Source organism: Oncorhynchus kisutch, unplaced genomic scaffold (genome assembly GCF_002021735.2).
Source record: "Oncorhynchus kisutch isolate 150728-3 unplaced genomic scaffold, Okis_V2 scaffold4054, whole genome shotgun sequence".
NCBI lineage: Eukaryota > Metazoa > Chordata > Actinopteri > Salmoniformes > Salmonidae > Oncorhynchus > Oncorhynchus kisutch.
The window spans coordinates 117,888-135,824 of record NW_022265999.1 but is presented as its reverse complement, the minus strand read 5'-3'; the positions used below and the strand labels follow the sequence as shown (position 1 = coordinate 135,824).

At 48.2% G+C, this 17,937-nt stretch overlaps 1 protein-coding gene across 1 annotated transcript in view; it reads left to right on the top strand.

The window, feature by feature from the left end:
* Positions 1–373: 373 nt before the first annotated feature.
* Positions 374–17,937, top strand: part of LOC116373442 (rhodopsin kinase GRK1-like) — a 21,410-nt gene continuing 3,846 nt past the window's right edge. Inside the window, exons 1-6 of the mRNA XM_031822052.1 lie at positions 374–1,458; positions 4,059–4,186; positions 4,514–4,671; positions 5,325–5,408; positions 9,685–9,809; positions 10,989–11,190. Coding sequence (XP_031677912.1) covers positions 757–1,458; positions 4,059–4,186; positions 4,514–4,671; positions 5,325–5,408; positions 9,685–9,809; positions 10,989–11,190 — 1,399 coding nt within the window. The 5' untranslated portion in view covers positions 374–756. The remainder of the gene's footprint in view (positions 1,459–4,058; positions 4,187–4,513; positions 4,672–5,324; positions 5,409–9,684; positions 9,810–10,988; positions 11,191–17,937) is intronic.

The following is a 17,937-nucleotide window of genomic DNA, read 5'->3' as shown; positions in this document are numbered from 1 at the left end:
TCTCTCTCTCTCTCTCTCTCTCTCTCTCTCTCTCTCTCTCTCTCTCTCTCTCTCTCTCTCTCCCTCTCTCTCTCTGTCTCCCTCCATCTCTCCCTCTCTCTCTCTCTCTCTCTCTCTCTCTCTCTCTCTCTCTCTCTCTCTTTCCCTCTCCCTCTCCCTCTCCCTCTCTCTCTCTGTCTCCCTCCATCTCTCCCTCTCTCTCTCTCTCTCTCTCTCTCTCCCTCTCTCTCCATCCCATTGTCCTCCTCATGGTTTAACACAGTAGCAGTGGAAGGAAGGTATTATAGAGTTAGTGGATAAACTCTGAACACAAAGGTGTTGAGTCAGACAGATCTCTGTTATGTGTGTGTGTGTGCGTGGCAGGGGCTTAACCTCTCAGTCTCAGGTCTGCTCCGGTCCCAGTAAGGAGAATCAGTGCTCCCTGTTTGTCTCTTTCTCTCTCTCTCTCTGCATCCTGCGCTCCAGGGGTACAGACAGACAGATCACCCCTCTGCTCTCTACTGAATCACTACAGTCTGGGGGAAACTCTAATCCTTTCATTTCCTGTGAACATTTTGGTCATCCGGCCGTCTGTCCTTCTGTTTACTCCTGTCCTTCTCCTCCTCCTTTCCTCTCCCCCTCTTCTTCTATCTGTGTCCACGACGAGAGGAGTTGTCTGGGGATTTTCTCATTCTCCCTCCTGATCTGTTTCCCAGAGGAGCTCGGCACTTCTCTTCTGTTCTTCTCCCTTTGTTTCTGCCTCCATCCTTCATCGCCATGGATATGGGCAGCCTGACAACAGTGGTGGCCAACTCGGCCTACATCTCGGCGCGCGGGAGCTTCGACGGCACGGCCAACCCGTCTGCCAACCGAGACAAGAAGTACCACGCCCGCCTGAAGCTGCCTCACATCACGGTGTGCGAGGGCCTCAGGGAGACTCTGGACCTGGGCTTCCAGACCGCCTGCGTGGAGCAGCCCATCGGCAAGCGTCTGTTCCAGGAGTTCCTGGAGGCCAACAACGAATACAAAGGCCCCTGCCGCCTGTGGAAGGACGTGGAGGAGTACAACCAGGCCGAGGACCAGGACCGCGTTAAGAAGGCCTCCAAGATGCTCTCTCGCTACATGGATCCAAGTGCCAAACACTTCTGCCCTTTCCTGCCGGAGAACGACATCACCAAGGTGAAGGAGAAGCACGCGGAGGCCGGAGACGATCTGTTCGTGGAGACTCTGACCAGCGTACTGGACTTCCTCAAGGAGGTCCCTTATACGTTCTACCTGGACAGCATGCACCTGAAGAGGTTCCTCCAATGGAAGTGGCTGGAGATGCAGCCCACGGGAGAGGACTGGTTCATGGACTTCCGTGTCCTTGGGAAGGGGGGCTTCGGGGAGGTACACGCCACCTCCATGAAGGCCACGGGGAAACTGTACGCCTGCAAGAAGCTCAACAAGAAGAGGCTGAAGAAGAGGAAAGGATATGAGGTGAGAGACAGAAGACCTGTATTACTACTATATATAGTGGAATTTGTAGTTCACTTCTAAAATGGAGGACAAAATTGGTTGCCATTGGAATGGAGGAAGGAGTGCCTGATGGGTAGTGTAGTTCATGGAGGGAAATGGCTATGTGTCAGTGGATGGGTTGGTACATTAGGGTTAGGTGTTGGTTTCAGTACATGTGAGTTTCGTGTGAGAGCTCTGAGGAAGTCACTTTAAAGAGGGAAGAGATGAAGAGAGAGAGAGAGAAGCGTGTGACAGACAAAACAGAGTTCACAGTTTAATTCATAAAGTTTGTGTTTCGGGGACGATGACCACCACTCGTAGGACAACTTATCCAGAGCATCTGTCCAGGATAAGCGATGCTTAGTGGAGGAGGGCCGATTACGGAACAGACTTATGTTAGTACGTAGGAGAACACACACACACACACAGGCGTTACTACGTAGGAGAACACACACACACACAGGCGTTAGTACGTAGGAGAACACACACACACACAGGCGTTAGTACGTAGGAGAACACACACACACACAGGCGTTAGTACGTAGGAGAACACACACACACACAGGCGTTAGTACGTAGGAGAACACACACACACACAGGCGTTAGTACGTAGGAGAACACACACACACACAGGCGTTAGTACGTAGGAGAACACACACACACACAGGCGTTAGTACGTAGGAGAACACACACACACACACACAGGCGTTAGTACATAGGAGAACACACACACACAGGCGTTAGTACATAGGACACACACACACACACACACACAGGCGTTAGTACATAGCCTTCAGCCTTGACCTTCAGCAGAGTGTCACAGCCCTTCAGATTATCACAGGGATTTCACACTACATAAGAACCTCATTCAGGACTATTACCCAACAACACACCTTCCAAATGTCTTCCTCTGAGTTTGCATCACAAATAGCACCCCACTCCCTGTACATCCCTATGGGCCAAGGTCAAAAGGAGGGCCCTTCATAGGGAATAGGGTGCCATTATAGGGAATAGGGTGCCATTATAGGGAATAGGGTGCCATTATAGGGAATAGGGTGCCATTATAGGGAATAGGGTGCCATTATAGGGAATAGGGTGCCATTATAGGGAATAGGGAGCCATGTAGGATCATCCCTGTAGATTTGTTCTATGCCGCAAATAGACTAGACAGAGGAGTGGTCTGGGCTGTGGTGAAAATGTGTGTGTGTGTGTACGTACATACGTGTCTGTGCGCACGCGTGTGTGTGTGCGTGTGTATGCGCGTGTGTGTGTGTGTGCACACGTGTGTGTGTGCACACGTGTGTGTGTGTGTGCGCGTGCGTGTGTGTGTGTGTGTGTGTGTGTGTGTGTGTGTGTGTGTGTGTGTGTGTGTGTGTGTGTGTGTGTGTGTGTGTGTGTGTGTGTGTGTGTGTGTGCGCACGTGTGTGTGAGTGAGTGAGTGAGTGAGTGAGTGTGTGTGTGTGTGTGTATGTGAGTGAGTGAGTGTGAGAGTGTGTAGTATACTGCAGTATTCTCCAGTGAGATGAATGTAAGGGTTGGACTGTAGTCCGTTCTGTGCAGTGAGGGTCTGTCTGGAGTGGAACAGAGCGAACAGGGGACATTGAGATATATTGGGCAGGGCCGTGCCTATGGAGAGAGTCGCCATGAAATACAAGTGGTATTTCATTCAAATACCCCAGGGGTCCAGCTATTCCTCTAGACCACAGTGGCAGCTGGTTGACACACGGACGTCTACCAGGGAAACAAGGTGTGTGGACTCTGGACTGTCAAATCACTCCTGGATACGAAGTGACATTAATCCCTCCACGAAGTGCCAATGTAGGAAGCAGAGGAGCTGTGCAGTGTGTCTATCCTCCATGATATAATCAGTGATAAGCCCCATAGCTGCAGCATTAGAATGATGATTGAGCTCCTTATTCAATACGTGCCAACTCTGCCATGTTTATAAATGGAGCAGATCCCTCCCTGCTCGGGGTATTGGGCGTGTGTGTATGTGCGTGTTATCACACGTGCTTACGTATAAGTGTGTGGTTGTCTTGTGTAATGTGAATGAACTGATGGACCTTGCAGCCTGTCCTGTGCTGACCTTAGACACAGGCTTTGGTCCAAATGGCACCCTATTCCCTATATAATGGCACCCTATTCCCTATATAATGGCACCCTATTCCCTATATAATGGCACCCTATTCCCTATAATGGCACCCTAAGCCCTATATAATGGCACCCTATTCCCTATATAATGGCACCCTATTCCCTGTATAATGGCACCCTATTCCCTATATAATGGCACCTTATTCCCTATATAATGGCACCCTATTCTCTATATAATGACACCCTATTCCCTATATAATGGCACCTTATTCCCTATATAATGGCACCCTATTCCCTATATAATGGCACCCTATTTCCTATATAATGGCACCTTATTCCCTATATAATGACACCCTATTCCCTATATAATGGCACCCTATTCCCTATATAGTGCAATACATTTGACCAGAGCATTATGAGCCCTTATGAGCCCTGGTCAAATGTAGTGCACTATATAAGGAATAGGGTGCTTTTCCCCTCCGGTCCACTAGGGTGCGATGGTGGAGAAGAGAATTCTGGCACGTGTCCACAGCAGGTTCATCGTGTCACTGGCCTACGCCTTCCAGACCAAGACTGAGCTCTGTCTGGTCATGACCATCATGAATGGAGGAGACTTGAGGTAAGATAGCTTGCTCCTATTGGGTGGATGTGGGGAGGGAGGAGACCTGAGGTAAGATAGCTTGCTCCTATTGGGTGGGTGTGGGGAGGGAGGAGACCTGAGGTAAGATAGCTTGCTCCTATTGGGTGGGTGTGGGGAGGGAGGAAACCTGAGGTAAGATAGCTTGCTCCTATTGGGTGGGTGTAGGGAGGGAGGAGACCTGAGGAAAGATAGCTTGCTCCTATTGGGTGGGTGTGGGGATGGAGGGTTCTATTTATGTCTGACTATCTACAATTGTTTATTGTAAAGCATCTTGTAAAGCATCACTCTAATCTAATCTACGGTCAGGTATCATATCTACAATGTGGATGAGAACAACCCAGGGTTTGATGAGCAGAGGGCCTGTTTCTACACAGCTCAGATCATCCAGGGTATGGAGCACCTGCACCAGAAGAGAATCATCTACAGAGACCTCAAACCTGAGAACGTGTTGTTGGATAATGAAGGTAAACACACACGCACGCGCACGCACACACACATACGCACGCACACACACACACATACATACGCACGCACGCACACACACATACACATGCACACGCACGCACACACATACATACACGCGCATGCACACACACACACACACAGTACATAGTTTCCTACAATACACACATACATACGCACACACACACACGCACGCACACACACATACGCACGCACGCACACACACACACACACACACAGTACATAGTTTCCTACAATACACACATACATACGCACGCACACACACACACACACACGCGCACGCACGCACACACACACATATGCACGCACACACACACATATGCACGCACACACACACACACACACACACACACACACACACAGTACATAGTTTCCTACAATACACACACACATACATACGCACGCACACACACACACGCGCACGCACGCACGCACACACACATACGCACGCACGCACACACACACACACACAGTACATAGTTTCCTACAATACACTTTCACAACTTTAGTCAATTTACTCTAAACACTAACACAGGACATGGGTCGACACTGAGGTACTCTGGGCTGCTAACAATATCACTGACTTTTGTTGGAGGTGTGTGTGACATTGTGGTCTTGATGTTTGCTCTCTCAGGTAATGTGCGTATCTCTGACCTTGGTCTGGCCGTGGAGCTGGAGGACAACCAGACCAATATCAAAGGCTACGCTGGGACTCCAGGTACACTACCACTTCCCTTAACCACCTGTACAGTACAACTCACTGTAGTGTCCCTGACAACTCACTGTACTGTCCCTGACAACTCACTGTGGTGTCCCTGACAACTCACTGTGGTGTCCCTGACAACTCACTGTAGTGTCCCTGACAACTCACTGTGGTGTCCCTGACAACTCACTGTACTGTCCCTGACAACTCACTGTAGTGTCCCTGACAACTCACTGTACTGTCCCTGACAACTCACTGTGGTGTCCCTGACAACTCACTGTAGTGTCCCTGACAACTCACTGTAGTGTCCCTGACAACTCACTGTAGTGTCCCTGACAACTCACTGTAGTGTCCCTGACAACTCACTGCACTGTCCCTGACAACTCACTGTGGTGTCCCTGACAACTCACTGTAGTGTCCCTGACAACTCACTGCACTGTCCCTGACAACTCACTGTACTGTCCCCGACAACTCACTGTGGTGTCCCTGACAACTCACTGTAGTGTCCATGACAACTCACTGTAGTGTCCCTGACAACTCACTGTAGTGTCCCTGACAACTCACTGTACTGTCCCTGACAACTCACTGTAGTGTCCCTGACAACTCACTGTAGTGTCCCTGACAACTCACTGTAGTGTCCCTGACAACTCACTGTAGTGTCCCTGACAAATCACTGTACTGTCCCTGACAACTCACTGTACTGTCCCTGACAACTCACTGTACTGTCCCTGACAACTCACTGTAGTGTCCCTGACAACTCACTGCACTGTCCCTGACAACTCACTGCACTGTCCCTGACAACTCAATGTACTGTCCCTGACAACTCACTGCACTGTCCCTGACAACTCACTGTACTGTCCCTGACAACTCACTGTAGTGTCCCTGACAACTCACTGTAGTGTCCCTGACAACTCACTGTACTGTCCCTGACAACTCACTGTAGTGTCCCTGACAACTCACTGTAGTGTCCCTGACAACTCACTGTAGTGTCCCTGACAACTCCCTGTACTGTCCCTGACAACTCACTGTAGTGTCCCTGACAACTCACTGTACTGTCCCTGACAACTCACTGTAGTGTCCCTGACAACTCACTGCACTGTCCCTGACAACTCACTGCACTGTCCCTGACAACTCAATGTACTGTCCCTGACAACTCACTGCACTGTCCCTGACAACCCACTGTACTGTCCCTGACAACTCACTGTAGTGTCCCTGACAACTCACTGTAGTGTCCCTGACATCTCACTGTAGTGTCCCTGACAACTCCCTGTACTGTCCCTGACAACTCACTGTAGTGTCCCTGACAACTCACTGTAGTGTCCCTGACAACTCACTGTAGTGTCCCTGACAACTCACTGTACTGTCCCTGACAACTCACTGTACTGTCCCTGACAACTCACTGTAGTGTCCCTGACAACTCACTGCACTGTCCCTGACAACTCACTGCACTGTCCCTGACAACTCAATGTACTGTCCCTGACAACGCACTGCACTGTCCCTGACAACTCAATGTACTGTCCCTGACAACTCACTGTACTGTACCTGACAACTCACTGTACTGTACCTGACAACTCACTGCACTGTCCCTGACAACTCAATGTACTGTCCCTGACAACTCACTGTACTGTCCCTGACAACTCACTGTAGTGTCCCTGACAACTCAATGTACTGTCCCCGACAACTCACTGTACTGTCCCTGACAACTCACTGTAGTGTCCCTGATAACTCACTGTACTGTCCCTCACTGTACTGTCCTTGACAACTCACTGTACTGTCCCCGACAACTCACTGTAGTGTCCCTGACAACTCACTGTACTGTCCCTGACAACTCACTGTAGTATCCCTGACAACTCACTGTTCTGTCCTTGACAACTCACTGTAGTGTCCCTGACAACTCACTGTTCTGTCCCTGACAACTCACTGTAGTGTCCCTGACAACTCAATGTACTGTCCCTGACAACTCACTGTAGTGTCCCTGACAACTCACTGTTCTGTCCCTGACAACTCACTGTACTGTCCCTGACAACTCACTGCTCTGTCCCTGACAACTCACTGTTCTGTCCCTGACAACTCACTGTAGTGTCCCTGACAACTCACTGTAGTGTCCCTGACAACTCACTGTACTGTCCCTGACAACTCACTGTGGTGTCCCTGACAACTCACTGTAGTGTCCCTGACAACTCACTGTACTGTCCCTGACAACTCACTGTAGTGTCCCTGACAACTCACTGTAGTGTCCCTGACAACTCACTGCACTGTCCCTGACAACTCACTGTGGTGTCCCTGACAACTCACTGTAGTGTCCCTGACAACTCACTGCACTGTCCCTGACAACTCACTGTACTGTCCCCGACAACTCACTGTGGTGTCCCTGACAACTCACTGTAGTGTCCATGACAACTCACTGTAGTGTCCCTGACAACTCACTGTAGTGTCCCTGACAACTCACTGTAGTGTCCCTGACAACTCACTGTAGTGTCCCTGACAACTCACTGTAGTGTCCCTGACAACTCACTGTAGTGTCCCTGACAACTCACTGTAGTGTCCCTGACAACTCACTGTAGTGTCCCTGACAAATCACTGTACTGTCCCTGACAACTCACTGTACTGTCCCTGACAACTCACTGTACTGTCCCTGACAACTCACTGTAGTGTCCCTGACAACTCACTGCACTGTCCCTGACAACTCACTGCACTGTCCCTGACAACTCAATGTACTGTCCCTGACAACTCACTGCACTGTCCCTGACAACTCACTGTACTGTCCCTGACAACTCACTGTAGTGTCCCTGACAACTCACTGTAGTGTCCCTGACAACTCACTGTACTGTCCCTGACAACTCACTGTAGTGTCCCTGACAACTCACTGTAGTGTCCCTGACAACTCACTGTAGTGTCCCTGACAACTCCCTGTACTGTCCCTGACAACTCACTGTAGTGTCCCTGACAACTCACTGTACTGTCCCTGACAACTCACTGTAGTGTCCCTGACAACTCACTGCACTGTCCCTGACAACTCACTGCACTGTCCCTGACAACTCAATGTACTGTCCCTGACAACTCACTGCACTGTCCCTGACAACCCACTGTACTGTCCCTGACAACTCACTGTAGTGTCCCTGACAACTCACTGTAGTGTCCCTGACATCTCACTGTAGTGTCCCTGACAACTCCCTGTACTGTCCCTGACAACTCACTGTAGTGTCCCTGACAACTCACTGTAGTGTCCCTGACAACTCACTGTAGTGTCCCTGACAACTCACTGTACTGTCCCTGACAACTCACTGTACTGTCCCTGACAACTCACTGTAGTGTCCCTGACAACTCACTGCACTGTCCCTGACAACTCACTGCACTGTCCCTGACAACTCAATGTACTGTCCCTGACAACTCACTGCACTGTCCCTGACAACTCAATGTACTGTCCCTGACAACTCACTGTACTGTACCTGACAACTCACTGCACTGTCCCTGACAACTCAATGTACTGTCCCTGACAACTCACTGTACTGTCCCTGACAACTCACTGTAGTGTCCCTGACAACTCAATGTACTGTCCCCGACAACTCACTGTACTGTCCCTGACAACTCACTGTAGTGTCCCTGATAACTCACTGTACTGTCCCTCACTGTACTGTCCTTGACAACTCACTGTACTGTCCCCGACAACTCACTGTAGTGTCCCTGACAACTCACTGTACTGTCCCTGACAACTCACTGTAGTGTCCCTGACAACTCACTGTTCTGTCCTTGACAACTCACTGTAGTGTCCCTGACAACTCACTGTTCTGTCCCTGACAACTCACTGTAGTGTCCCTGACAACTCAATGTACTGTCCCTGACAACTCACTGTAGTGTCCCTGACAACTCACTGTTCTGTCCCTGACAACTCACTGTACTGTCCCTGACAACTCACTGCTCTGTCCCTGACAACTCACTGTTCTGTCCCTGACAACTCACTGTAGTGTCCCTGACAACTCACTGTACTGTCCCTGACAACTCACTGTACTGTCCCTGACAACTCACTGTTCTGTCCCCTCCCCTCTCTCTGACCCCTGTCCTTACCTGTCCCCTCACCTCTCTAGCCCACCTGTCTTTACCTGTCCTCTCCCCTCTCTATTCCACCTGTCCTTACCTGTCCTCTCCCCTCTCTATCACACCTGTCTTTACCTGTCCTCTCCCCTAAAGTGGGGGTCAATAGTAGATGCCTATATACTGTATATGGGGTATAGGGTGCCGTATGAGACGTAGACAGAGGACACTACTGTTCCCTTTGACCTCTTCCCGGCAGGGTTCATGGCCCCAGAGCTGCTGAAAGGGGAGGAGTATGACTGGTCAGTGGACTACTTCACCCTTGGGGTCACACTGTATGAGTTCATCGCTGCCAAGGGACCTTTCAGAACCCGAGGAGAGAAGGTGACTTCTCCCTTCCTCTCTTCCATCTCTTCTTCTCCCTCCTGTCCTCTTCTACCTTCCTCTCTTCCATCTCTTCTTCTCCCTCCTGTCCTCTTCTACCTTCCTCTCTTCCATCTCTTCTTCTCCCTCCTGTTCTCTTCTCCCTTCCTCTCTTCCATCTCTTCTTCTCCCTTCCTTTTCCTTCTTATCCCTCTCTCTCTCTCTCTCTCTATTCCGTACTATCCTCTCTCTACTGTACCTTCTCTCTCCTTCTGTCCCTCTCTCTCTTATTCTCTCTCTCTCTCTCTCTCCCCCTCTCTCTCTCTATTCGGTACTATCCTCTCTCTACTGTACCTTCTCTCTCCTTCTGTCCCTCTCTCTCTTATTCTCTCTCTCTCTCTCCCCCTCTCTCTCTCTATTCCGTACTATCCTCTCTCTACTGTACCTTCTCTCTCCTTCTGTCCCTCTCTTTCTTCTTCTCTCTCTCTCTCTCTCTTTCTCCCTCTCTCTCTCTCTCTCTATTCCGTACTATCCTCTCTCTACTGTACCTTCTCTCTCCTTCTGTCCCTCTCTCTCTTATTCTCTCTCTCTCTCTCCCCCTCTCTCTCTCTCTCTATTCGGTACTATCCTCTCTCTACTGTACATTCTCTCTCCTTCTGTCCCTCTCTCTCTTCTTCTCTCTCTCTCTCTCTTCCATACTATCCTCTCTCTGCTGTACATTCTCTCTCTCTCTCTCTCTCTCCTTCTCTGTCCCTCTCTCCTTCTCTCACTGTCACTCTCTCTCTTGTTCTCTGTCTCTCTCTCCTTCTGTCTCTCTCCTATGTGTGTGTCTCTCTCTCTCTCTCTCTCTCTCTGTCTCTCTCTTGCTTTCTTCAGTCACAGCTCACCTCTGTCTACCTCCGTTCCAAATGGTCTCCTATTCCATATGGAGTGCACTACTTTAGACCAGAGCCCTATGGTCCCTGGTCAACAGTAGTGCACTAAACAGGGAATATTGTGCCACGGGTGACGCACACAGAGGCTTGACAGAGGTAACGCTAATGAATTATGTACTGGGTGGGGCTGGTCAGGTGTAACCTAACCTAGGGCTCACACATAGAGTTAGTTAGAGGGCATTAAAGAGGTACATAGAGGAACATTGACATAGAGGTTTGGATATCTGTGCCTTCTGTCCAACTCTATGGGCTGTCATCCATTCAGGTGGAGAACAAAGTAGTGAAGAAGAGGATTCTGAACGACCCCGTGGCCTATCCGGAGAAGTTCAGTGAGAAAGCCAAGTCCATCTGCGAGGCGCTGCTGTGCAAGACGGTGGACCAGAGGCTGGGCTTCAAGAACGGGTCCTGCGACGAGCTCCGAGCGCACCCCTTCTTCAGCGAACTCAACTGGATGAAACTGAACGAAGGTGCGGCCTGCATCACTGGGCCTATGTCCAAAATGGCACCCTATAATCTGTTAGCCCTGGTCTAAAGTAGTGTACTACAGTGCCTTGCGAAAGTATTCGCCCCCCTTGAACTTTGCGACCTTTTGCCACATTTCAGGCTTCAAACATAAAGATATAAAACTGTATTTTTTTGTGAAGAATCAACAACAAGTGGGACACAATCATGAAGTGGAACGACATTTATTGGATATTTCAAACTTTTTTAACATATCAAAAACAGAAAAATTGGGCGTGCAAAATTATTCAGCCCCCTTAAGTTAATACTTTGTAGCGCCACCTTTTGCTGCGATTACAGCTGTAAGTCGCTTGGGGTATGTCTCTATCAGTTTTGCACATCGAGAGACTGACATTTTTTCCCATTCCTCCTTGCAAAACAGCTCGAGCTCAGTGAGGTTGGATGGAGAGCATTTGTGAACAGCAGTTTTCAGTTCTTTCCACAGATTCTCGATTGGATTCAGGTCTGGACTTTGACTTGGCCATTCTAACACCTGGATATGTTTATTTTTGAACCATTCCATTGTAGATTTTGCTTTATGTTTTGGATCATTGTCTTGTTGGAAGACAAATCTCCGTCCCAGTCTCAGGTCTTTTGCAGACTCCATCAGGTTTTCTTCCAGAATGGTCCTGTATTTGGCTCCATCCATCTTCCCATCAATTTTAACCATCTTCCCTGTCCCTGCTGAAGAAAAGCAGGCCCAAACCATGATGGTGCCACCACCATGTTTGACAGTGGGGATGGTGTGGTCAGGGTGATGAGCTGTGTTGCTTTTACACCAAACATAACGTTTTGCATTGTTGCCAAAAAGCTCAATTTTGGTTTCATCTGACCAGAGCACCTTCTTCCACATGTTTGGTGTGTCTCCCAGGTGGCTTGTGGCAAACTTTAAACAACACTTTTTATGGATATCTTTAAGAAATGGCTTTCTTCTTGCCACTCTTCCATAAAGGCCAGATGTGTGCAATATACGACTGATTGTTGTCCTATGGACAGAGTCTCCCACCTCAGCTGTAGATCTCTGCAGTTCATCCAGAGTGATCATGGGCCTCTTGGCTGCATCTCTGATCAGTCTTCTCCTTGTATGAGCTGAAAGTTTAGAGGGACGGCCAGGTCTTGGTAGATTTGCAGTGGTCTGATACTCCTTCCATTTCAATATTATCGCTTGCACAGTGCTCCTTGGGATGTTTAAAGCTTGGGAAATCTTTTTGTATCCAAATCCGGCTTTAAACTTCTTCACAACAGTATCTTGGACCTGCCTGGTGTGTTCCTTGTTCTTCATGATGCTCTCTGCGCTTTTAACGGACCTCTGAGACTATCACAGTGCAGGTGCATTTATACGGAGACTTGATTACACACAGGTGGATTGTATTTATCATCATTAGTCATTTAGGTTAACATTGGATCATTCAGAGATCCTCACTGAACTTCTGGAGAGAGTTTGCTGCACTGAAAGTAAAAGGGCTGAATAATTTTGCACGCCCAATTTTTCAGTTTTTGATTTGTTAAAAAAGTTTGAAATATCCAATAAATGTCGTTCCACTTCATGATTGTGTCCCACTTGTTGTTGATTCTTCACAAAAAAATACAGTTTTATATCTTTATGTTTGAAGCCTGAAATGTGGCAAAAGGTCGCAAAGTTCAAGAGGGCCGAATACTTTCGCAAGGCACTGTATATAGGGACCTGGTCTAAAGTAGTGTACTATATAGGGCCCTGGTCTAAAGTAGTGTACTATATAGGGTCCTGGTCTAAAGTAGTGCACTATATAGGGCCCTGGTCTAAAGTAGTGCACTATATAGGGTCCTGGTCTAAAGTAGTAACCAATATACACACACCCAATATATACACATTCTCAATATACACATTACCCCATATATACACATTACCCAATATACACATTACCCAATATACATATATTACCCAATATAGACACATTACCCAATATAGACACATTACCCAATATACACACATTACCCAATATACACACATTACCCAATATACACACATTACCCAATTTACACACATTACCCAATATATACACATTACCCAATATAGACACATTACCCAATATAGACACATTACCCAATATACACACATTAACCAAGATACACACATTACCCAATGTACACACATTACCCAATATACACACATTACCCAATATATACACATTACCCAATATACACACATTACCCAATGTACACACATTACCCAATATACACACATTACCCAATATATACACATTACCCAATATATACACATTACCCAATATATACACATTACCCAATATAGACACATTACCCAATATACACACATTACCCAATATACACACATTACCCAATATACACACATTACCCAATATACACACATTACCCAATATATACACATTACCCAATATATACACATTACCCAATATAGACACATTACCCAATATACACACATTACCCAATATACACACATTACCCAATGTAAATCAACACAACTGACATGTGGCCAGTTTCCCATGATCAGTCCCATGACTGTCTAGATGTTGTGTTCCTCAGTTCCATGACTGTCTGGATGTGGTGTTGTGTTCCTCAGTTCCCCATGACTGTCTGGATGTGGTGTTGTGTTCCTCAGTTCCCCATGATCAGTCCCATGACTGTCTGGATGTGGTGTTGTGTTCCTCAGTTTCCCATGATCAGTCCCATGACTGTCTGGATGTGGTGTTGTGTTCCTCAGTCCCATGACTGTCTGGATGTGGTGTTGTGTTCCTCAGTTCCCCATGATCAGTCCCATGACTGTCTGGATGTGGTGTTGTGTTCCTCAGTTCCCCATGACTGTCTAGATGTGGTGTTGTGTTCCTCAGTTCCATTACTGTCTGGATGTGGTGTTGTGTTCCTCAGTTCCATTACTGTCTGGATGTGGTGTTGTGTTCCTCAGTTCCATTAATGTCTGGATGTGGTGTTGTGTTCCTCAGTCCCATGACTGTCTGGATGTGGTGTTGTGTTCCTCAGTTCCATGACTGTCTGGATGTGGTGTTGTGTTCCTCAGTTCCATTACTGTCTGGATGTGGTGTTGTGTTCCTCAGTCCCATGACTGTCTGGATGTGGTGTTGTGTTCCTCAGTTCCATGACTGTCTGGATGTGGTGTTGTGTTCCTCAGTTCCATTACTGTCTGGATGTGGTGTTGTGTTCCTCAGTTCCCCATGACTGTCTGGATGTGGTGTTGTGTTCCTCAGTTCCCCATGATCAGTCCCATGACTGTCTAGATGTGGTGTTGTGTTCCTCAGTTCCCCATGACTGTCTAGATGTGGTGTTGTGTTCCTCAGTTCCCCATGACTGTCTAGATGTGGTGTTGTGTTCCTCAGTTCCCCATGACTGTCTGGATGTGGTGTTGTGTTCCTCAGTTCCCCATGACTGTCTAGATGTGGTGTTGTGTTCCTCAGTTCCCCATGACTGTCTGGATGTGGTGTTGTGTTCCTCAGTTCCCCATGACTGTCTAGATGTGGTGTTGTGTTCCTCAGTCCCATGACTGTCTGGATGTGGTGTTGTGTTCCTCAGTTCCCCATGACTGTCTAGATGTGGTGTTGTGTTCCTCAGTTCCCATGACTGTCTAGATGTGGTGTTGTGTTCCTCAGTTCCATGACTGTCTAGATGTGGTGTTGTGTTCCTCAGTTCCCCATGACTGTCTAGATGTGGTGTTGTGTTCCTCAGTTCCCCATGACTGTCTAGATGTGGTGTTGTGTTCCTCAGTTCCATGACTGTCTAGATGTGGTGTTGTGTTCCTCAGTTCCCCATGACTGTCTAGATGTGGTGTTGTGTTCCTCAGTTCCATGACTGTCTAGATGTGGTGTTGTGTTCCTCAGTTCCCATGACTGTCTGGATGTGGTGTTGTGTTCCTCAGTTCCCATGACTGTCTGGATGTGGTGTTGTGTTCCTCAGTCCCATGACTGTCTGGATGTGGTGTTGTGTTCCTCAGTTCCCCATGACTGTCTGGATGTAGTGTTGTGTTCCTTAGTTCCCCATAATCAGTCCCATGACTGTCTGGATGTGGTGTTGTGTTCCTCAGTTCCCCATGACTGTCTAGATGTGGTGTTGTGTTCCTCAGTTCCCCATAATCAGTTCCATGACTGTCTGGATGTGGTGTTGTGTTCCTCAGTTCCCCATGACTGTCTAGATGTGGTGTTGTGTTCCTCAGTTCCATGACTGTCTGGATGTGGTGTTGTGTTCCTCAGTCCCATGACTGTCTGGATGTGGTGTTGTGTTCCTCAGTTCCATGACTGTCTGGATGTGGTGTTGTGTTCCTCAGTTCCATTACTGTCTGGATGTGGTGTTGTGTTCCTCAGTCCCATGACTGTCTGGATGTGGTGTTGTGTTCCTCAGTTCCATGACTGTCTGGATGTGGTGTTGTGTTCCTCAGTTCCATTACTGTCTGGATGTGGTGTTGTGTTCCTCAGTTCCCCATGACTGTCTGGATGTGGTGTTGTGTTCCTCAGTTCCCCATGATCAGTCCCATGACTGTCTAGATGTGGTGTTGTGTTCCTCAGTTCCCCATGACTGTCTAGATGTGGTGTTGTGTTCCTCAGTTCCATGACTGTCTAGATGTGGTGTTGTGTTCCTCAGTTCCATGACTGTCTAGATGTGGTGTTGTGTTCCTCAGTTCCCCATGACTGTCTAGATGTGGTGTTGTGTTCCTCAGTTCCATGACTGTCTAGATGTGGTGTTGTGTTCCTCAGTTCCCATGACTGTCTGGATGTGGTGTTGTGTTCCTCAGTTCCCATGACTGTCTGGATGTGGTGTTGTGTTCCTCAGTCCCATGACTGTCTAGATGTGGTGTTGTGTTCCTCAGTTCCCCATGACTGTCTAGATGTGGTGTTGTGTTCCTCAGTTCCATGACTGTCTAGATGTGGTGTTGTGTTCCTCAGTTCCCCATGACTGTCTAGATGTGGTGTTGTGTTCCTCAGTTCCATGACTGTCTAGATGTGGTGTTGTGTTCCTCAGTTCCCATGACTGTCTGGATGTGGTGTTGTGTTCCTCAGTTCCCATGACTGTCTGGATGTGGTGTTGTGTTCCTCAGTCCCATGACTGTCTGGATGTGGTGTTGTGTTCCTCAGTTCCCCATGACTGTCTGGATGTAGTGTTGTGTTCCTTAGTTCCCCATAATCAGTCCCATGACTGTCTGGATGTGGTGTTGTGTTCCTCAGTTCCCCATGACTGTCTAGATGTGGTGTTGTGTTCCTCAGTTCCCCATAATCAGTTCCATGACTGTCTGGATGTGGTGTTGTGTTCCTCAGTCCCATGACTGTCTGGATGTGGTGTTGTGTTCCTCAGTTCCATGACTGTCTGGATGTGGTGTTGTGTTCCTCAGTTCCATTACTGTCTGGATGTGGTGTTGTGTTCCTCAGTCCCATGACTGTCTGGATGTGGTGTTGTGTTCCTCAGTTCCATGACTGTCTGGATGTGGTGTTGTGTTCCTCAGTTCCATTACTGTCTGGATGTGGTGTTGTGTTCCTCAGTTCCCCATGACTGTCTGGATGTGGTGTTGTGTTCCTCAGTTCCCCATGATCAGTCCCATGACTGTCTAGATGTGGTGTTGTGTTCCTCAGTTCCCCATGACTGTCTAGATGTGGTGTTGTGTTCCTCAGTTCCCCATGACTGTCTAGATGTGGTGTTGTGTTCCTCAGTTCCCCATGACTGTCTGGATGTGGTGTTGTGTTCCTCAGTTCCCCATGACTGTCTAGATGTGGTGTTGTGTTCCTCAGTTCCCCATGACTGTCTGGATGTGGTGTTGTGTTCCTCAGTTCCCCATGACTGTCTAGATGTGGTGTTGTGTTCCTCAGTCCCATGACTGTCTGGATGTGGTGTTGTGTTCCTCAGTTCCCCACGACTGTCTAGATGTGGTGTTGTGTTCCTCAGTTCCATGACTGTCTAGATGTGGTGTTGTGTTCCTCAGTTCCATGACTGTCTAGATGTGGTGTTGTGTTCCTCAGTTCCCCATGACTGTCTAGATGTGGTGTTGTGTTCCTCAGTTCCATGACTGTCTAGATGTGATGTTGTGTTCCTCAGTTCCCATGACTGTCTGGATGTGGTGTTGTGTTCCTAAGTTCCCATGACTGTCTGGATGTGGTGTTGTGTTCCTCAGTCCCATGACTGTCTAGATGTGGTGTTGTGTTCCTCAGTTCCCCATGACTGTCTAGATGTGGTGTTGTGTTCCTCAGTTCCATGACTGTCTAGATGTGGTGTTGTGTTCCTCAGTTCCCCATGACTGTCTAGATGTGGTGTTGTGTTCCTCAGTTCCATGACTGTCTAGATGTGGTGTTGTGTTCCTCAGTTCCCATGACTGTCTGGATGTGGTGTTGTGTTCCTCAGTTCCCATGACTGTCTGGATGTGGTGTTGTGTTCCTCAGTCCCATGACTGTCTGGATGTGGTGTTGTGTTCCTCAGTTCCCCATGACTGTCTGGATGTAGTGTTGTGTTCCTTAGTTCCCCATAATCAGTCCCATGACTGTCTGGATGTGGTGTTGTGTTCCTCAGGTCCCCATGACTGTCTAGATGTGGTGTTGTGTTCCTCAGTTCCCCATAATCAGTTCCATGACTGTCTGGATGTGGTGTTGTGTTCCTCAGTCCCATGACTGTCTAGATGTGGTGTTGTGTTCCTCAGTTCCCCATAATCAGTCCCATGACTGTCTGGATGTGGTGTTGTGTTCCTCAGTTCCCCATAATCAGTCCCATGA